The sequence below is a fragment of the Macaca fascicularis genome, chromosome 12 (assembly GCF_037993035.2).
Source record: "Macaca fascicularis isolate 582-1 chromosome 12, T2T-MFA8v1.1".
Taxonomy (NCBI): Eukaryota; Metazoa; Chordata; class Mammalia; order Primates; family Cercopithecidae; genus Macaca; species Macaca fascicularis.
Genome location: NC_088386.1, coordinates 107,950,620 through 107,974,324, shown reverse-complemented (window position 1 = coordinate 107,974,324; position 23,705 = coordinate 107,950,620). Strand labels below are relative to the sequence as shown.

Below are 23,705 nucleotides of genomic sequence, written 5' to 3'. Positions count from 1 at the left end.
AATACTTATTGAGCTAAGAATTGTTTTTCTACTAGCTTAGCACCATATGCTTCTAGAGTTATATTGTCAACAATTCTTGGCACTTGTGTATTTGGCTATTTATTTAAGTTGAGGCTGAAAACAGGGTGACATCGGCAAAAGACAGAGAATAGAATAAAATAGAAAATAGAAGTCCCAGCAAGACAGTTTGCAGTCTGTCACTATTCAAGATAAGAGAAATAGTGGACATTAACGTTATCGAGGAGCCCAATCTAAACATATAACTCACACATTAAATATTTAATTCATTACCTCAGCTAAATTATTGGGTTGAAAGCTGGAGATACTGGCCACAGCAAAGTCAAACAATAATGTCCAGATGCCAGGATAACATGGAACTAAATGAAATTGCAGGCTTTTGTGAGACCTCCTTTATGAGAAAGGCAGGAGTAACCAGGCTCTTTAGTGGAGACACACCAGGAAGCATAAGTAGACTATCCCTTTGGACCCTTGGGGGGACAGGAAGTATAGATTGGGTGCAAGTTCACTGGGTCTGAGCAAGGGTAGGATGAAATGAAAGAGTTTTCCACAGGGGTGATGAGAAGGGGAGCAGCTTTGAAGGATGGGTAGGAAGGTGAGAGATAATAGACACCAAAGAGTTCTCCAACAAATTGACAAAGTGAAAAAAATAAGACGATAAGGATGAGAAAGTACAACAGAATGAGCTCCAGTAGCTTTTCGTTTGTTTGTTTGTTTGTTGACTGCATGCTGGCTGCTTCTCTCAGTGCTGAGTGGGCACAGCCTAGGCTGTACACTTAGCTGTTGAGTCTCAGGTGTGACCTGCATTGGGTAGTAAGATGAAGAGTGAGTGTAGTGGGTGACACTTAAGTCTAAAGGCCTATAGCAATTTCTTATTTTATCACTGGACGTCTGAATAGCAATATGTAGAAAAGTCTCAAGGTCATTTAAAACAACTGCCTTCTCCCTTTCTCTATAGTTTTTCTAGGGTAAGTTAATTATTCTAAGATGGCATGTGAAATATTTTGATACTGGAAGAGGGCTAATTTTATACTAGACAACCCTGAAATTTATAACAATTGGTACCAAAATACTAGTCATTGAGGAATATGATGGTATAATCATGAGCTAAAAAGAGGCTCTGATAGTGTGAATGAATAGTATTTATGCAACCACTAGTCTAGCTATGTCTGGGAAATAAAAATACTATGCAAGCCTTATGAGTCAGAGCACTGTGGCTTGAGAAGACTGTCTTTAAAAACTTTCTCTAGTGTCTGATTTTCAAATGAATTTTTTTTTTGTTTTAACTACAATTTTTAAACTTAATATATAAAGGCAATGGAAACATTTATGTATGTACTCACATTTTAGTTAGAAATACTCCAAACGTTTTGACATAGACGTAGAAAACACAGTTTCCTTAATTCTGTAGAAGGCTGCAAAGTAAACATTCAATTACGCATAAAGCTTTTTTTAGTTCCCCCAAAATGGTTTATGAATGTGAGATATCAACTGTTAAACAGTCAGAGGCAAATACTAAGATTAGAAATTATATTTTTAAAATTCTGGTTTTAAGATATATTCAGTCTAGCATCTTTTAAACATTTTGCCTCTTAATTTTATTGTACTATCTACTCGGCTGGGTTACAGTAAGTTAATCTAGGCTTACATGTACAAATCTCTGTAATACTTTTTATGTGGTAGAAGAATTACATCTGGCCTGCCCAGCCAGAAATGATAAAAACAGAATTTCAGGTCTCCATGAGCTGGTTTATCATCTAATGGATAATTAAGATCTATATAGTGAAACATAAGAATAAAACAACTTTGCAAATAAAAATGAAATAAATCTTTGTATATCAATTTTAGGGAAATGTAAATTGAGTAACTGATTCAGAACTTTTCTGAAAGAATAAAATCCTTTACGCAATAGTTGAGGATAATGATGGATGTTAATTTTGTTGAATACTTTCAAAGCATTCTTGGTAAGGTCAAAGGAATGAATTAAAAATATAGGAAAAGTTGTGGGTAAGTTCGATGGTGGATGATATTTAAAGTATGTTTTGATTATTTTGGAAAATGTTTTTGGAAAAAAAACTTTGGGTCAAGTGTGAAGGGATATTGTAGCAGATCTCTAAATTTATGGAAAATATTAAATACCAGGTAGGTGACTAGAATTTGATTCAATGGTTAATGAAGAATTAGTAATATTTAACACGATTGCCAAAGAAGGTCATATATGTATTAATGTGAGCATACATAACATTTGAGAATTCATGTTCAAAGTAAAATCACAATACTAAAAAAAATATATGCATGCATCCAACAGAATTCTGTGTCCAATCTCCCTAAATCAACCACAGTTTCAATGGTAGCCAAATCCATTTTCTATTCCTGATCTATTTCTAGTATACTTTCATAGATCTAATTAACTTTCTTTCTCTCCTTTTTTTTTTTTTTGAGGTGAAGTCTTACTCTGTCACCCAGGCTGGAGTGCAGTGGTGTGATCTCGGCTCACTGCAACCTCCGCCACCCGGGTGCAAGTGATTCTCCTGCCTCAGCCTCCCAAGCAGCTGGGACTACAGGCATGCATCACCACCACACCTAGCTAATTTTTGTATTTTTTAAGTAGAGATGGGCTTTCGCCATATTGGCCAAGCTGGTCTTGAATTCCTGACCCCATGATCCGCCCCCCTCAGCCTCCCAGAGTGCTAGTATTACAGGCGTGAGCCACCACATCCGGCCGATCTAATTAACTTCCATTAGAACAAAGTGCAAAAAGGAAGAGGCTTGTAGGAGAGTCCATTGAAGATCTTATTATTCACTACCACTTTTTCTGTGGAATAGAAACTTAATCAATCTGTTTTTATTTAACCCATTTCTACTATTCCTTCTGTGTGAGTCACAGCCATACCAAGGTAAGGCTATCTAGTATTTCTGGGAATTTCTATTACCTCGTTGCTAATTCATGAAGAGTTTTAGAACATTTCTTAGAATTTCCAAAGTTTGAATTCCTGGCAATTATTCTAATAATTTTGGCTCTTATAACCATCTCTTAGATAATTTAGGATCAAAGAAGTTAATAGGAAAACACTGCTTTGTAAATTATACAACATTTTATAAATGTTATTAACCATAATAACAGCTGTAATAATGATTTAATGTTATAATACACTGACATTAAATTGGCATACAATTGCTAGGTGCAACTCCAGGTGTGAATATATTTAAGTAAGCATGATCTTTGAAATCTGAGTTGACAAAACAGTTAAATTATGAGGTAATTTTTCCATTACAAAAAGATTGTTTGCAAAATAGTCACAATGAGATATTTTTAAAGTTTCAATAATACATTAAAATATGACTTGAAATATGTAATTTGATTTAAAAATTTTTGATTATGTTTATCATGTGATATTGGTTAGCTTCTGTATACATATGACACATGCTTTTGTTAAAATGACTCTTCAAAAAGTTTCCTTTTAACAAGCTACATTTAACTTGCTTCAGCCAGGACTTGGAAAAAAAAAAATAAAGATGTACCTAAACATCTATTTTCCAATTACATAGGCAACTAGTGCTGTTTAGCCAAATGTTCTTAAGCACCCTGCCAAGTTTTACAATACAGTTTTTCTGCTGGCAGCATAACATTTTGTTTGCAAGTCCTTTCCATAAAGGTGGACATTTTCATGAAAGCTTTCAGCAGAACATGAGGCACTGTGCCATGTGAATATAGCCTAAATGAAGAGTCTCATTCCATTTCTGTCTCTAACTAACATTTGAGAATTCATGTCCTCTATATTTCTATATTATTTCTCTATATTTCTCTCTCTCTCTATATATATGTATATATATATTTCATATTTCCTTTATTTAACTGTTTGACCTTTTCTGAGTTCTTTAACTTATCTTGAATGCTGTTTTCTCATCTATATGCATGATCTGGACTTAATGATCTCTAAAGATCTTTCTGGTCCTAACATTCTGAGCATCAAAAATAACATTTGAGTTATATATGAATGAGGAATTCTAGCCAGAATTCCAAAATATCAACATTCATTTATACTTCCATCCATCCATCCATTCATTCATTAAATATTTATTGGGTATCTGCTATGGGTCAAGTACTTCCAAATGCTATAAATATAGTAATGAACAAAACAGAGTTCCTGCCCTCATAGAGCTTACATTCTAAATGAAGATATAATATGGCAGCTGGTGATAAGTGATAAAAAAAAATATATAATGTTTTGAAATGGTGCTACTCAAAGTGTGATACACAGGCCAATGCTAGCCTGTTACTGGTGCACAAGATAAATCCATAAATTGATAATCAGCACTTTGAAACTTTTATAGCAATGTTCAAAGACAAGTAAGGTGGCCCCTGTGGCCAGATCTGAGTAAGTGAAATATCCTATGAGATGATGTCAGAAAAGCAGCAGATAGATGGTGTGAGGGCCTTGCAGTAGGTCTAGATAAGGACTTTTAATTTTATTCTGATTGATATGAGAAACCATTGGAGATATTTGAGCAAAGAAGATTAATGATCTGATTTATAGGTTAAAAGATGTAAAATTGTTTTATATCTGGTATAAAATATACTCAAGAAAGACAAGAAGAAAAGCAGGGACGTCAGCTGGAAAGACATGGCAATATTCAAATAGGGACTCTCGTGACTTGAAATAGAGATAACCAGGTGGAGCTGATAGATATTCTGAAGAAAGAGCTGATGGATTTGCATATGGTTTTGTGGCTTTTATAACTGGGTTATGGAAAGAGAGAATAGTTGACTGACTAGACTTTTGCCTGAGTTAGTGAAAGGGTTGCCATTTATTAAAATGAGATTGGAGGCTGAAGGAAATTGGAGGAAAGGAGTGGATACACTTTTAGAAATGTTGTTCTATTTTTAAAAATTTTTAAAAAAATCTATCTTAAAAGTTGTACTGTTGGAACAGCCTTTCTACATGCACTCACTTGATTGAAACCTATTTGTATTTCTAAGAAGTGTTATTTTTAGAAACTTGCACCTATTTCTTTACACAGAGTGGAATAAAAAATGAGAAGGGAATGGGTCACAAATGGAGGGAACCAGGGAGCCAAGTTTCTTCATTAATAAAATGGTTGGTACTCATTGAGATTGTACTATAAAATTCTTTTAATGTGTTCTAAATACCAAATGACTATCACCCATAACATCTGTCATGGACTTCTAATATCATGCATTTCTATCAAGAGTACAATGCTGTAGTTCTAAATTTATAAAAGGTAATGTGTCTTCAGCACAAGTATTTCATCTTGTTTATGGGCATTTTTACTTGATGGAAATATACTACTATTGAACCTTAATAATTCAAAACAAGTAGTTATAGACATTAGTTAACTAATGCTGTGCTTCTAAATGGGAACTACTCATGAAATTAGTAGTGATTTTAACTCCTGACTCTTCCACTAGTTAATCCTCTGGTTATATTATTTATATAACCAGATTAAAAATTTAACTTTCTGAGTCTCAACTTCCTCATCTATAAAAAAGATAATAATAATATGTGCTTAATATGATTGCTATTCCATGGCAGTGCATGTATAAAGCACTTAGAACAATTTCTGGCACCACTAATATACAGATAAGAAGAATAACTAATAGTAATAATAATATAATTTAACATTATAAAATCACAGTAATATAATTTAAAACATGAGATCAGAAGAGATAAATTATTAGTAAAATAGAAACAATATTACACAATTTTGTATATCAAATTGCATGAGCTAGTAAAGAACCTAGAGCATACACAGAAATTATGACATTAACTTAAATACTCCCCTCCACACACACAGACACACACACACACACACACACACACACACACACACACACACACACACTCATGTTTCCTAGTCTATTCAGGTGGGAAATTGGTTTGTTTTTGAACTTTATAGAACAACTTTATAGATGAGTAGATCAGTCTTACACTCAACTTTTAAAGGAATATATTCTTTTTTACTTTTATTTTAGATATTTTAAAATAAAGTTTCTCAACTGTTTACATGAAAAATAAATTAATGTTTTTATCTAAAATAATGTTCTATTAAAATTGCAAAATTATCAAAAGCGTTGATAGTAATTTGGTTAGCATACACATTCTTATAAAGAAATGGCATATTATAGAATGCCTATTTAGCCTTTCCTAAAATAAAAAAATCATTTTTTAAAATAAAATATATTTATATATATTTTATATATTTTTTTATAAATTTAAATGTAAATACCTAAAATTACTATAAATTTAGAAATGACAGGACAAATATATATGATATGTATATATACCTATATATAAATATGTATAGTAATATTACTATATTACTAATTACTAATTACTAATATTACTATACATATTTATATATCTCATACCCCAAAATCTATTGATCAGAGAAAACCATTTGCAACATATTATTTTTTTTTCTTCCCAGCTAATATTCTTATGTATTTATGCATACGCATAAACCCATATATTCTTAAAAAGTATCTTTGCAAAGAATTGACTTTATTAAGGGTTATTATTTTAGTTTAGTTTACTTTTTGAAACCAGAACAATAAAAAATGATGCAGCTACATGGATCTTGTTTCTCAAACATATATATTACATTCTATAATCAGATTCTATAGTCATTATTTAACTTGCATTAAGTCTTCTTTACAAGTTATAATCAGGTGTTAAATGCATCTGAAAAAAATGAACATTTACAAAGATTGTAACAAGTAATTGATTCTCTTTTATCCTGGCAAATAATATCAGTAGAAACTTGAATTCTATTTAAAAAAAGATACTTATTTATATAATTTATCATCAAGTCCATATTATTTTTGTGTCAGGAATTGAAAATGAGTCATGTGCAGAAAAGGCATGCTTCACATTTTAAAAATTGATCAGATTCGTGCTGTGACAGGATTAAAAACAGAAGTTAGTATGTTTTCTTTTCCACCTGTATCTCTATGTAAACAGTAAGTGATTTAGTTTAAAATTGTATTGACCTGCTAGAAAATATGTTTTGCCCATAGGAAGCTTGTCAGCTACAAAATATATAATTTAGGCTCTCAGAAATTCACATTAGTTTAAAAATAACTATGCAAGTATTCTATGATTTAAAGCCTACAATTGAAAAATTTTTTCTTGTTATTAGTCATATCTTATATAAGGAAAATAATCATCCATTATTCTCTACTTTTTAAAAAATTGAATCTGATGCTATAGAACTTCTCTTATTGTTAGTGTGATATGAGATATTTTTAGTACTGAGTGGTATATTTTTGATACCTTTATTGCCAAATTATCTTAGATAAAATAAATTAAGGAACTTTGTAATGCATTTTTGTGTTATCACCGTAACATAAAAATGCAAATATTGTATACTAGCAAATATCATATCCCTATGTATGTGTATGTGCATGCACGCGTGTGTGTGTGTGTTAGATTTACATATTGCTCTTAAATGTCGAAGACTTTTCTGAGTTCATCTCTAATACTTAAAAAATTGCTAAATGTCACCTTGGCTCTTCTTTAGGTGTCATAGTGAATAATGTGAATTCCATTAAAAGGTTGGACTTTTACTTTCAATCTCTTATCATAGATTTTGTATTATAACATGCTACTCTATTATAATAAAGCCTACGGATAGGATATCATATTTTTAAATCCAAAGATTCGTTAAACTTTCTGGGAAAACATTCCAAATTAAGTGACTGTCCATGTGACGTCTGAAGTCCCATTTACTTACCTATAGGAGCGTGAAGTGAGTAGTGAATTTGGTAGTAATATTAGCTCTTAACTATAATATCAAATTTCTGAATTAACTAAAATGAAAAAAGACTAAAAACAATACCCACGATATGTTCAATCATATAGTTATTAAGTAATTTAGAATGGGGACTTAATTGAAAATCAGCCTGAAATGGAATAGTTTTCAATAATGTATGTATCCGGTCTGTGTCAGAGCAACTTTTCCTTATCCTTTTGTACAAGTGAATGAGGACCTAGGAAAAGAAATACTGAAAAACATACACTAACCTGGCTAACTGAATAAAGCATTTGTAAAGTATCCTAGTCCTTTTTCTGTTGCTGTAACTGAATGCCTGAGACTGGGTAATTTATAAAGAAAAGAATTGTGCTTCTTATAATTCTGGAGGCCAGAAAGTTCAAGATTGAGGAGCTGCATCTGGGGAGGGTCTTCTTCTTGGTGGAGACTGTCTGAAGGGTCGTGAGGCAGCAGAGGGTATCACATGGCAAGAAGGCTACAGAATGCCAAACTGGCTTTTTTTTTTTTTTTTTTTTTGAGTATAAGTGTGGTTGACTTTATTTATTTTTATTTTTTTAATTTATTTTTTATTATTATTATACTTTAAGTTCTAGGGTACATGTGCATAACGTGCAGGTTTGTTACATATGTATACTTGTGCCATGTTGCTGTGCTGCACCCATCAATTCGTCAGCACCCATCAACTCGTCATTTACATCAGGTATAACTCCCAGTGCAATCCCTCCCCCCTCCCCCTTCCCCATGATAGGCCCTGGTGTGTGTTGTTCCCCTTCCCGAGTCCAAGTGATCTCATTGTTCAGTTCCCACCTATGAGTGAGAACATGCGGTGTTTGGTTTTCTGTTCTTGTGATAGTTTGCTAAGAATGATGGTTTCCATCTGCATCCATGTCCCTACAAAGGACACAAACTCATCCTTTTTTATAGCTGCATAGTATTCCATGGTGTATATATGCCACATTTTCTTAATCCAGTCTGTCACTGATGGACATTTGGGTTGATTCCAAGTCTTTGCTATTGTGAATAGTGCTGCAATAAACATACGTGTGCATGTGTCTTTATAGCAGCATGATTTATAATCCTTTGGGTATATACCCAGTAATGGGATGGCTGGGTCATATGGAGAGGATGTGGAGAAATAGGAACACTTTTACACTGTTGGTGGGATTGTAAACTAGTTCAACCATTATGGAAAACAGTATGGCGATTCCTCAAGGATCTAGAACTAGATGTACCAAACTGGCTTTTTAACAGACCCACTCTCATGATAACCTATTAATCCATTAATTCAAAAATACATTAATCGTGAATGGGTTTATCCATTCATGAGGGCAGAGCCCTCATAACTCAATCCTTCTTAAAAGCTGCACCTCTTGATACTGCTCTATTGGGGATTAAGTTTTAACCTATTTTGGAGGGGGCAAACATTCACACCATAGCATAAGGTATGATATTTCTTCCATTGTAGATGCTGCTGAGTAGATTGGTAACACCATTGACTACTGTTATGCCCGGGAAATTTCCTCTCACAAGTGATGTCTGACTGTTATACAAAACTATGTATATTTTGTATGTGTGGTAGGCGAGAAGGGCTCTGTTTTATATTTTATTGTAGGTAAAATGAATTTTGACTTTCATTGTAGGTCTTGTTCAGTAGCAGTGAATCAGTCAGAAAAAATTATTTATATTTATTAGCAGCTTAACTAAATTTGTATACTATTATTATTTCTAAAAATTCTACAGAGGATTTATCTTAGAATGTAAAATGTTATAAATCTGTGATATAGATTGTACTTGTTATTCCTTTTACAGATAACCCAGAGCCCCATGTATTGTTTTCCAGTAACCATTTGTTGAATAAATGTATGACAGAACAAATAAACGAATGACAGACATTTCTCTAGTGGTAGTTGTCTCCTTATCAAGCATCAAATTACAGTTAGTACTTGAAAGTGTATTGTTTACTCTGTTGACACTTTCTTTCGGTGCTCAGCAAGAGGAGTGCTTATACACTGTTGGTGGGAATATAAATTTGTTTAAACATTTTGTAAGACAGTGTGTTGATTCCTCAAAGACCTAAAACAGAAATACCATTTGATCCAGCAATCGCATTACTGGGTATATGCCCAGAGGAATATAAGTCATTCTGGTATAAAGACACATGCTCGTGTATGTTCACTGCAGTGCTGTTCACAATAGCAAATACATGGAATCAACCTAAATGCCCATTAATAATAGACTGCATAAAGAAAAAATACATGTACACAATGGAATGCTATGCAGCTACAAAAAAGAACAAGATCATGTCCTTGGCAGAGACGTGGATGGAGCTGGAGACCGTTATCCCTAGCATACTAACACAGGAACAGAAAACCAAATACTGCATGTTCTCACGTATAAGTGGCAGCAAAATGATGAGAACACATGGACACACAGAGGGGAACAGTGCACACTGGGGCCTATCGGTGGGTGAGAGTGGGAGGAAAGAGAGGATCAGAAAAAATAACTAATGTGTACTAAGCTTAAAACCTGGATGATGAAATAATCTGTACAACAAACCCCCGTGACACAAGTTTACCTATATAAAAAACCTGCATATGTGCCCTGGAACTTAAAATAAAAGTTAAAAAAAGGAAAGTTGATTGTGACTGTACTTGCAAGTATGATTATGTTGTAAAAATAACAACTCACTACTCATCTAAATGTTTTAGAGAGATCAACTCACTGGAGATTATAGAATCTAGTTTCTAGAATAATAGAGTTTGGGTACAAAAAAACAATTTAAAATAAATTATAATAATATATTTTATAATCTAGTCTATATTAGTATCAGGTGGGTGCTTTTTCTTTTTTATCCAAGAGAATAATGTGACTATGAATTGGGTTTTAAAACATCCCAGAAAACTTTGTTAGAAGGTGATCTTGGATTAGGTTTTATATGTAAATCATCTGAAGATAACAGTAAAGACTGTCAGTCAAAAATGTTGTTTGCCACACTCCTCCTTCTCACCCCAAGTCTAACATTCACAGACTTTTCTTTTAATTTTAAAAGGGTCATTAATTTGGACACAACTTTACCCTATATGAGCAAGTTTGGACGGATAACTCGAAACAGTAGAGTGAACCAGAGCCTCTGTTTACAATTATGCAAGCTCATCACTGCACACATACTCATGTACTAGGGAACAGATTGGGATAAAATGCAGTGCATATTGTGATGTCCAGGTCATGTGCCTTTCATGGAGTTTTTCCCACTTAAAAGAGTGCCACCCTAGTGCATTTGCACAAAGGTACCTATTGCCCAAGAGTAGCCCTGGGTTGGAGAATGCTTTGAAGGAAGACAGACCTTAAAAACAAGAATGGGGTGACAATAGTACAATGTTTCACTCTTGGTATTTCTCAATTTTGCCCATTACTAGCGTAAGTTGATTGAATATCTACCCTAGAAAGTGCCTATTGCATATGATTAGTCAAGTAAACATTAGCTGATGAAAGGAATGGAAAAGGAAGTCTCACTCTGAAACCAATGCAAGAGAAAGGCCACAGTCCATTTCTTATTGTGTACATCTTTATCAATGCTTAAGAAATAAACCTCGATATGTGAGCATAGCATCATATTAGGAACATCTAGCCTAATTCCTTCTTGTAAATTTTTCTAACAGGAAAAATATCCCACACACTGCCACTTTAATTACAGTGAATGGCAAAGGTCTCACAGTGATAAGGCATCACAATCAGGCTGGTTTTTATTAGACACGAGGGGATGGTTGAAGGCATGATAATCTAGGGAAGAAAGATGTTTGCTAATGTTTACATACTTAGCTCCCACTGGCATTTTACCAGCTTGGAGGTTTGCACTGTCCCTCTTAATCTGAGAAAGTGCATCCAGATTCACAGCAAGACCTCAAGGAGAGCCAGATGATGGGGCAGATGGCAGATGACTAATTTGGCAAGCCTTGATGAGTGGAAATTGTTTGTTTTAATTGCTTGTCAAGTCCAGTACCTACATTAAAGTTAAGGACCTAACATTTTCACAGAAAATGAAATACTACAAAGTAAATAAGAAGGACTTCGTATGAGGGAGGGATAAAGAGGGCAGGCAGAGAATAGTGGCAAAATGTGGTAAAGGGAATATTACATTTCTGACAATTGTATTTCTGTGATCTTATTATTTCATCCAAGTATGTATAGATAACAGAAATGTAATTTCTAAATCCATAAAGCCTTTCTATTTTTTCTATTTTCAACATAGAAATGTTGTGAAATAAAAATTAAGAAAAAATATTTGAAGACAGGAAAACAATAAAGAATAAGAATATATATATCTGCAGTTATGTTAGTTGATATTTGATATGATGCATTAAAAATCATTTGCCATGTTTAAATTTTACCAAGCTCATCTTTGAAATACAAAGTATAAAAATTTACAAAGATAAATGTTTATATTGGGAAGACTAGATCAAGGCAGACTACTCAAAAATCATGTTATTCATAGAAGACAATCATTTATAATTTTGATATATATCAGGTTTTTTAGTTTTCAGTTATGAGGTTATTTTCCCTCACACTATATAGTAGCTGCACTTAAAGACTATTGTAAGTCAACAAAAGATGTAAAGTACAGATCAATTCAATTTTAGATAGAGGAGCAGATAGGTGTATACATAATATATTGATTTACCTTTGTCTTCCACAGGTGCAAATCTATTAGTAAACGTCTACAATGCCAAAGGTTCTTTTCATTTGGTTCACGGATTGTTTAGAAAGTGTTTAGTAGGTCGGGCACGGTGGCTCACGCCTGTAATCCCAGCACTTTGGAAGGCCGAGGCGGGCGGATCACGAGGTCAGGACATCGAGACCATCCTGGCTAACACGGTGAAGCCCCATCTCTACTAAAAGTACAAAACAAATTAGCCAGGCGTGGTGGAAGACGCCTGTAGTCCCAGCTACTTGGGAGGCTGAGGCCGGAGAATGTTGTGAACCCGGGAGGCGAGGCTTGCAGTGAGCCTAGATCACGCCACTGCGCTCCAGCCTGGGCGACAGAGCAAGATTCCGTCTCAAAAAAAAAAAAAAAGAAAGAAAAAAAAAAAAAAAGAAAGAAAAAAAGTGTTTAGTTAATTGCAGCAGTCTCTTATGTTTTATCACTTTGAGAGTCAATAAAACGGTGGTGGAAGGTAAAGATTCAGATAATACATAATAGGATTTTTTTTTAAAGGGATACCAATTTTTACACTGAAAAATATTTTATTTCTAGTTTTATGTAATGAAAAATTAATAGCTTTTTTCTTTAATACATGTAATTATGTAGAATACGAAATTTCTGAAATATAAATTTGTTTCCATTTTTAAAGTCGTTTGGCCCTAATCACATCTGATAAAGATATTCTAAAACATTGATACATATTTTTTATATTAAAAGATACCAGTAGAAATGAATAAAAGCAATAAAATCCAGGAGTATACTAACAGAGTAATGCATGGTCATTGTATATGATTCATTCAAGAATATAAGAATGGTTTAATAATTGCAATTTATCAATAATTTACCCTAATAAAATTTAAAAACAGTCTCAAAACTGTGAAAAAGTGTATGATAAATTGCAATATCCAAGTCTGAAATAAATCCCTAGTTTTGAAGTAAAAGTAGAATTCTAGAATACAAAACATGATGAAATGTAGACTGAGTTAAGGGAAGCATTTCCATGAGGGTTAGATAAAAGACAGGAATGAGTACTACCCATCAATTGAAAAAACTTATCCTAGAAATGCGTTCATAACAATTAAGCTGGATTTACGAATAACACTCAGCACAAAACCTTACTTTGTAGATAGTGAAACCAAGACTCAAAGTGATGAAGTGATTTGCTCAAGTTCATTCAGTTTTTAAAGGTGGAGGAACCGGTGTTTGATTCTGGCTCCATTCTAGTTCTCTTTTATTTTCTTAATTTGTTAGAAGTTTTTTGTAGGGAAAGGGTGTCACCTTGTTGCCTCGGCTGGTATCCTGACCTCAAGCAATCCTCTGGCCTCAGCCTCCAAAAGTGTTGGGATTTCAGGCGCGAGCCACCACACCTGGCCTTCCTTTATATATATTCTTTACCTTTTTTTTATTATTATTCTAGTTCTCAGTGTCTCTGAAGTCCATATATTTATTTAACAAATGTTTACTGAACATCTATGCCTGTTTACTATTGTTTACTGAGCATCTGCTATATGCCTGCTTTCCAAGGTGCTGAGCAGACAAAGGGCCTATCTCTTATGAGGCTTGCATTCTAATGTGGAGACATATAATAAAAAGTTAAACATGCAGATATACAGTGTAAATCCACATAGCAAAACTAAACAAAAACAAACCAAAAAAAACCCACCAAAATTGAAAGAAAGCAGAACACAATGTATGGGAACCTGATGTCTATTTTAGATAAGGTGGTCAGAAAAGGCTGTTTTGAAAAGGTGACATTTGAGCAAATTATTAAATACAAGTTCTTACAGGCTATAAGAACTTTGGATTTTATAGTCAGTGCAATTAGAAGCCAAGGGGTGTTCTCAGTAGGGGAGTGACGTGAACAATTCACATTTTTGAAAAAACCATTCTGGCCTCTGTATGGAGAAAGGATAAACATGAATGCGTTTCTCAGGGTTCCCCAGAGAAACAGAACCAAAAATATTTAAGTTACTGGATATCAAAAAGAGCAAACACGAAGAAAGGACTTTACCTTCTCCCCCAAGGAAAGAGATAGTGCATTTTGGGTTGTAAGCACAATAGTTATATCATGTTAGGTGGAAGTATGACCGGTTATTTTCTTTATTTGGAGATTAAGTAGAGATTAAGAAGTTGTGTATGTGTGCCAAGTTAACAAGGGATGGGTTTATGATAGTTAATTTTCTATGTCAATTTGTCTGGGCCACGGAATGCACAGATAGCATATATACACGAGAATATATACACACATATATATGCTATACATAGCACACACACACAGATTTATTTAAAATGTACTATATAGTCTTGGCTCACACAATTATGGAGGCTGAGAAGTCTCACAATCTGCCATCTGCAAGCTAGAGACCCCAAAAACCTTGTGGTATAGTTTAAAGGCCTGAGAGTTAGAGTGCCAATGGTATAGATTCCAGTTTCGATATGAAGGCTTAAGAACCAAAAGTGCCAAGGACTGGAGATCTATGTCTCAGTTCAAGCAGTCAGGCAGAGAGAAAATTCCATTTTCCTCTGCCTTTTTATTCTATCCATGCCTGCAACAGCTTGGATAATACTCACCCACACTGGGGAGGGTCATGTGCTCTACTCAGTACACCAATTCAATGCTAGTCTTTTCTGAAAACGCCCGTATGGATACACTCAGAAATAATGTTTAGCCAGCATTCTGGGCATCCTGTGGCCCAATCAAGTGACAGATTAAATTAACCATCACAAGCCCATCCCTTGTCAGCACAGCACCCATATGCATCTCCTTCATCTGTACTTAGTCTCCAAATAAAGACAATAAAAGGTAATGATTTCATCTAACATGATACAACTATTATGCCTACAACCCAAAATGCACTAACTTTGTCCCCAGAAGAGAAGATGAAGTCTTTTTTGATGTTTGCTTTTCTCCTTGATATCCTGTAACTTAAATACCATGGCGTAAAATTAACAATATTTAAATATTATGACATAAAATAATACATCTTATGTTTCATGATAAGGAAATAAGAGAGGAAAAGAAATAGACACACCCACACACAAAATGTATTCATAACACAATAAGGAATAAATAGTTATGGCAATTACGTACTCATTTCTGTCAGTGGTCACATGATCATAGCTGGTATTTATAACTACTTTTCTCTACTACCCTTTTAATACTCCCTTTGCCTCCAGCAGCACCTCAGTTGTTTATGGTGCTTTACCTGTTGAGGTGACCCAAACATTCATTCCAAAATACCTTGGACCATACTAGTCCTGCTTTGATTGGGTAGTTGTAGTTTTCCATTGAATTTCATCACTGCACATGGTAATACTAAGAAACGCCTAGAGGAATGTCCTGTATTAGAGACATACTCTTCCTTATTACCTCCACTGTGGAGTAGTAATACTGGTAGAATCTGCTACTATCCTTAGTAGTCAGGAACAATTATCCCAGCCAGCTTAGCAATTCCCTTCTTTGCCTGTTGATTCAGAGGAATGAGGAGCCCAAAGTGGCTGCATGGCAGTCACTTCCAATTCAATGGAATAACTGTTGTGTTTCCTGGTAGAGTACAATGTTTGGAAACCTGATACCTATTTAAATAGGGTGGTCAGAGAAGGCTTTTCTGAGAGAATGACATTTGAGAAAAAACGAATACAGATTCTTACAAGCTATGATAAAGAATTTGGATTTTACAGTAAGTTTAATGAGAAGCCAAAGGGTGTTTTTAGTGACATGAATGATTTATATTTTAAAAAATATTATTCTGTTCTCTAGGTTGATAATGAATTAATGGGGGCAAATAGGAAATCCTGGACATTAGTTAGGAGGCTGCTGTGTAAGTCCAGGGAAGAGATAGCAGTGTTTTGGATTAAATGACTATAGCAGTGGAAGTGACAAGTTTGGACCCACTTGGGGATGTATTTTGAACATAGACATAACAAAACTTGCCATCTCTGCATAACTATAACAGCATTCGTTAATAGTCACTGAATATAGATGCTGCTTCTTATGTGGTCTTTAATATTTTTTATTTTGACGTTTACTACAATGCTAGGTTTTTTAATGCCCAACAATATACATTAATCCAAAGTGCATTTATCAACATTTCTGAAAAGGAAAGTACTTATTGGTGTTAAGTCAGGAAAAGAATTTTTTATCAAGTTACCATATTTTATGTAGGAAGCCTCTGAATTATGCACACACAATATATACATTACTTAAATATACTGCTCACTGCTTTCCTTGCTATGTGCCTTGTGAAACTACAGAAGCCCTTACAAAACAACTTGGAAGTTTTTATCAGTAATTATTTTTTCATGATATTGGGAGAAGAGTAGATGCCAAATAAATAATTATTCATTTCTTAATTTCTTAATTGATAAACTGATATTTTGCAATAGACATTTGCAAGTTAGGTAATTCTCTCTCTCTCTCTTTTTTTTTTTTAATTCCCATCATCTTTTCTTTGTAAGCAAATAGAGTGCTGGTTTCATAGCCAGAACAAGCTTGGAGGCAATAATTAATTTTCAGTTTTAATATAGATATTGTTAAGTTTTCTTTATTTTATTTTTAATATATTTTCCCAATGAATTAAATTAATACACTGTCAACCAACCTTTTTATGTTGCTACCACCTTTTTAATTTTTTACCAAATGAGGATTATATGGTTCACACACTGTTGGATATAAATCTTAAGAAAAAATAAAAAGCCTGTGTTTGTAGGTATAGCTTCATTTGTAACAGAATCAATACTAAATAGAATAATTGAGGATTTTATTGGAACCTCACATATAGCTTTACTCCTGGAGTTACATTTGGAATGAAAATTTTAGGGAGCACATATACATTTTGGATTTTTGATGCTTGAACTCTTGTAGGCTTACGGTTTAAGGACTTTATAATAGTATTGACAAAGGGGGCTGAATTTTGTTAAACTTGTTTTGACTGCTGAAGACAATTTTTCAATTGTGTTTTGATAAACAGCTTTGTGAAATCGATGAAACCTGATGGTTTAAGCATTGTCTTGCATACGTTGCTTGATTGTAAAATCAATTGACAAATGAAAGTTGTGAGTTACTCAGTGGAGGCTCCACAAAGACAACTACAAATGATTTCTATGAACCTATCTGAACCAGTTCTTTAAAAATCGAGTGTGTCTTTCAAGATAAAATTTATGATGAATATACTGTGGATTCTAGATACTTTGAATCAAACATAAATGAAAGCCTCACTGAGACAAAAATATCTACTAAATTGAACAGCATGTAGTAAAAAAACTGCAAAGACTAGAATGTTTGGCAAATAGAGTATTGTGATTAATCTAATTTTCTGTTTTTTGGAGCATCTTTTTTTGTCAAAAAATATTTCTAAACATATTTATTCAAATTTTCCATTTTAAGAAGGTATATACAAAACTTACCTGATCATTTATTGAGCAATAGCAATAGTTGAGGGCCATTTTCTGAATACGAGTTATAATTGTTCTGGTATCAATTAAATGAATTATTTCAATGTAGGGTAGCATATGTTCATTATAAGAAGTTTAAACAAAATCCTAAGTATTTATACTATACAAATATTTAAATGAATATCAACAGTAAGAACTTACCATGAATTTATAACTATCCAGATTCAAGTAATATTGTATAATATTATATTGAGTCTAATATTGTATACCTTTTTATATATGTAGAATGGGAATTGTGTAAAACTACCTAGGTATTGCAGTTATAGTAATAGATGCACCTCTCAAAGGTTGTTTATGCTTCTATAGAAAACGTCAGAATACACCAAATATTTTGAAAACATTTTCATTTAGATTATTACATATTGATTTTTTATATTAATATTAAAGTATAAGTATTATTTCCAATTGAGAGAAACTGTACAACATAAATTATACATAGATTGCAATGTGTTATTGGATATACTTTAGAAATGGTGCAGCAAATTTATTAATGGATGCTTATATTACCCCCATAATTAGTTGTATTAAAATATGTTCGTCCTCATTGGAATTTGAAATAATTAAAATGTGTATTTCATAAACTCATATAATAATACCATTTCTCAGCAGTCATAAGTTTATAAAGATTTTGTATAAATTTACTGGGAGCAATAAAATAAAGATCATGGATTAACGTTTTTCCAAAAGGACCTTTAATATATAATGAAAAATATCTTGGACTTTGATCTTGGTTTATAAGAAATATGCACATCAATCAATTTTTCTTATTCTCCTGCTTATGTTGAATATCATTTCTTGGGTGCTTGTTTTAATAATAAGAGAACATTCCACAGAGCCAATAAAATGTTGTTATGATTAGGAATGATTTTGTAATTTCATTATATAGTTAGCAAATTCAGTCAAACCAAGCACAATAGTTAAAATTACTCAAAGTCAAAAGCATATAACACAACTAGAATTTAATCCTTTCTGTATGTAACATTTTAGCAGGCGGGGCCAATATTCATCATCATCTTGATGGTATTGATAATATAACAATGTAAAATATCTATTGCTTGAAAATCCTACTTCCTTTTAGCTCAGTTCTCAGCCATCTCTAAGATGTATCACTCATTCTTATGGTCCAAGATGATGGCTCATGTTTTAGCCATGACATCTGCATTTCTGGCATCAAGCTGGAAGAAATTATGAAGCAACCAGGCAAAGTCAGGCTTCAAACATGTTTGAAATCAAGTTCTGGAAAAGTGTCATGCAACATGTCAGAACTTAGTCCATTGGCCAAACTTACCTCTAAGGGAAGGAGATAAATATAATCTTTATTTTGGGTGACCACGTGTCCAGCTAAAAATCGTGCAGTCTATTACAATGAAGGAAGAGGAAAATGGATATTAAAGATTTTAGAGGTCTTTACCATAGCATCCATCCGTATCACTCTACAAAATCTGCATTATCAAAGGCAATAAATGAATTCCAGCATGATGTATAAGGGGCTTGGAGGGAGCAATGGAAGAGTAGCATGGAGGTTATAAGCTGATAGGACCCTGGAGAGAGAGGAAGTGATTTTTTAACATTTATTTAATGTGGGATTTAGAGACAAATAGTCTAAAGATTGTTTTAGTGCTACTCTAACAACATACCACAGAGTAGGTGGCTTAAAACAATAGCGATTTATTCTCTCACTGTTCCGGAGGTTAGAAATTCAAAACCAAGGTGACAGCAGGCTCATTCTCCCCTTGAAACTCCAGGTAGAATTCTTCCTTGCCACTCCCTAACTTCTGGTGGTGGCCATCAATCTTTGGCATTCCTTGGCTTATACTTATATGGCTCTACCCTTTGCCTTTCTGGTCACAGGGCTTTCTTCCCTGATTGTCTTTGTGTGCACATGGTATTTTCCTCTTCTTATAGCAGGGCTGTCCAACCTTGAGCTTCCCTGGTCCACATTGAAAAAAGAATTGTCTTGGGTTGCACGTAAATATGCTAACACTAACCATAGCTGATTCAAAAAAATATAATGTGGGTTTTTAAAAAATATGTATTTATTTATGAGACGGAGTCTCGCTCTGTTGCCCAGGCTGGAGTGCAGTGGCGCGATCTTAGCTCACTGCAAACTCCACCTCCCGGGTTCACACCATTCTCCTGCCTCAGCCTCCCGAGTAGCTGGGACTACAGGTGCCCGCCACCACGCCCAGCTAATTTTTTGTATTTTTAGTAGAGACGGAGTTTCTCCGTGCTGGCCAAGATGGCCTCGATCTCCTGACCTTGTGATCTGCCCGCCTTGGCCTCCCAAAATACTGGGATTATAGGCATGAGCCACTTAGCCCAGCAAAAAATATAATGTTTTAAGAAAGTTTATGAATTTGTGTTGGGTCGCATTCAAAGCCATCCTGGGCTGCATGTGGCCTAATAGCTTCAGGTTGAACAAGCTTTATTATCATTATGTTGAATTAGGGAACACCCAAATGACCTCATCTTAATTTGATTTACATCTAGGAAGACCCTATTTCCAAATAAGGTCACATTCTAGGTAATGGGAATTAGGACTTCAACTTATCTTTTAGGGACACACAATTTAGCTGGTAACAGAGTACTTCAAGAGAATACACTGTTTGGGGAACTTTAGAAATCCAGACTTTAAAAGTTTGGGCTTTGTTTTTATAATGAATTTCCACTATGGTTACAGACATATATTATTTTTCAAGATTTTTGGATTAAGATTTTTGTTACTTTTGATGTGCTCATAGGCAAAAACAGGATTTAAGGTGGTCTTAATTATCAGGCTATACCCATCTAGATGTTTTCCTTCCTCTACAGGAATTCATCCCTTTGAAAACAACATCAGACATCATGACATATTTTTTACTTCTGTGTATATAAGACATGAGTCTTATATATATATATTATATGAGGTAATATAAACCTTATATATATTATATAAGTAATATGTTACCTTATATATATTTTAATATATAAGGTAATATGTTACCATATATAACACATTACTAAGCCGTGTTCCTAGTGTGTTTGCAGTCTCCACTTTGTATCTTGCCTTAAATTCAGCATATCTTATGTAACTTACCTGAAGAAGATTCATTTCCAAACCATTTTCTTTAACTTTACATACCATTGTTAATAGATTTATAATATATATTTTTAGTCTACTTAAGATTAGAGTCAGTACATTGAGTGGTGAAGATAGTGCTCTGGAAGGCATATAAACCATAAGAATAGTACCAAAAAGTCTGGCTTCTGGAAGTCACACACAATTTTTTTTTTTTTGAGACAGAGTCTCACTCTGTTGCCCAGGCTAGAGTGCAGTGGCATGATCTCGGCTCACTGCAACCTCCACCTCCCAGATTCAAGCGATTCTCCTGCCTCAGCCTCCCAAATAACTGGGATTACAGTCATGAGCCACCATGCCCAGCTAATTTTTGTATTTTTAATAGAGACAGGGTTTCTCCATGTTGCCTAGGTTGGGAACTCCTGACCTCAGGTAATCCACCTGCCTCAGCCTCCCAAAGTGCTGGTATTACAGGTGTGAACCACCATGCCCAGCCACAAAATTAAAAAACAAACGAAAACAAAATAAAACAAAAAAATTTGTGTAAACTTATGTGCTCACATAGGAACAGAACCTGGCAGATTATTTGTTATCAGTCCATTATACCTCAGAAACTCATGAATATATACAGTGATATTCCAGTTGATAACAATAAAAATTGTATTTTTTACATATCTTGCTTGTAGTATATGTTTACAAATATTTCAATTTAGACCTAAAGACAGAAAGACCATTCAACCTATCAATCCCATTACTGGGCATATACCTAAAGGAATATAAATCATTTTATTATAAAGACATATGCACGTGTATGCTCATTGCAGCACTATTCCCAATAGAAAAGACATGGAATCAACCTAAATGCCCATCTATAGTAGACTGGATAAAGAAACCTGGTACGTATATACCACGGAATACTATGCAACCATGAAAAAGAATGAAATCATGTCCTTTGGAGAGACACGAATGGAGCTAGAAGCTATTATCCTTAGCAAACTAAAGCAGGAACGGAAAACCAAATACTGAAAATTCTCACTTATAAGTGGGAGCTAAATGATGAGAACACATGGACACATAGAGGAGAAAAACATACCCTGGGGCCTGCTGGAGAATAGAAGATGGGAGGAAGGAGAGGATCAGGAAAAATAACTAATGAGTTCTAGGATTAATAGCTAGGTGATGAAATAATCTATATGAATAACCCCCATGCCACAGGTTTACCTATGTAAACAAGCCTGCACATGTACCCCTAAACTTAAAATAAAAGTTAAAAAAATAATAATAAAGCATGTTTGAGGTCTTGTAGGTGCAAGTTTATTTAGTAAAAAATTTACTCAGCTGGAACAGCTTATACAATAACTATGTTTTCAATATAACTGTCACTTTCACTATCTTTTGATTTTGATTTATTTACATTTGTAGAATTACTCAATTAGAAAACAGAGTAAATTGTATGTCCTAAAAGAACAATGTTTAAATAAAAGTAAATGTATTTACTTGCTTTATATGGTCATAACAAATGGGATTAAGTTTATCTCCTTGCTATGTATTTCTGTGGAGTGTATGCCTTCCTGCTCTCTGTGATTAGCACATGTAATCTGGGAATTTAAAAGTGAAAATATTTATCAGTGTGTGGGTCTATGCCTCTTAATGACAATCAAAATATTTATATTCAGAGAACTGGGATAGACTTGTGGAATAGAGAGTTTTGAGGAAGATATTATTGTGCATATCATATAAAGGTTATATAATTTCATCTTTATCTTCTTGTCTTTGCAGTGTGTGCAGGAACGGAGAATAAACTGAGCTCTCTCTCTGACCTGGAACAGCAGTACCGAGCCTTGCGCAAGTACTATGAAAACTGTGAGGTTGTCATGGGCAACCTGGAGATAACCAGCATTGAGCACAACCGAGACCTCTCCTTTCTGCGGGTAAAGCTTTGGCTTTCTTTCTCTTCTTTGTGAGTGAACAGTGGTGTCATGATGCATACAGGTAGACCTGTGTGCTGATACCTGGAAGGTGTGCTCTTCTGCCTGGCAGGCACTGTGACTCTAGGCAAAAGATAAGAGATAGCGAAACACACCCAGGAAAAGAACAAGAGTAAGAAAGCCATAATGACTGACGCTCCCGAGTTTAAAGCAGTTGCTGTTGCCCTAAGATTGATAAAAGGTTCTGTCACCATGTAGTACATGACATCTAGCAAATCTTTTTCTGACAAGCTGTGAACTAGGAGAGTCAGAGGACAAATCAGATAACAATTGATAATTTCAGGCAGTCATCTCCATTTCTGCCTCTTTTCTGCCACTTCGGACTTTTAGACTATTTTATATCACATAAGGAGACTAACACTGTTATTAAACAAAATAAAAAAGAAAAGAAAAGAAAAGGGAAGGGAAGGGAAGAAAAGCATGTGGTTTTGAAAACCTACAAGTTATTTAAAGTAGACTCATAGGAAAGTACTTACGTAGATCAATACACGCATGAACACAAATGTGTATATGTATACTTGAAGTTGCTCAATCAGTCCTTTTGGAAATTATTATTATTATTATTTTGCTTTCATCTATGCTATGTTAAACTGGCTATTAGTGCTAATGCTTCCAGTTTCTTTAATTTTGCTTTAACTGGAATATGTTTGGGAAAATCTGAACTTGAAGGGGACTTTGACAAAGTGAGATGGGG

At 34.1% G+C, this 23,705-nt stretch overlaps 1 protein-coding gene across 6 annotated transcripts in view; it reads left to right on the top strand.

Annotated features, from left to right (window-relative positions):
* Window positions 1-23,705, top strand: part of ERBB4 (erb-b2 receptor tyrosine kinase 4) — a 1,185,936-nt gene that overhangs the window by 408,542 nt on the left and 753,689 nt on the right. For all 6 annotated transcript variants that reach the window (XM_005574181.5, XM_005574179.5, XM_005574182.5 and 3 more), the window contains exon 2: window positions 22,803-22,954. In XM_005574181.5, the coding sequence (XP_005574238.1) occupies window positions 22,803-22,954 (152 nt within the window). The remainder of the gene's footprint in view (window positions 1-22,802; window positions 22,955-23,705) is intronic.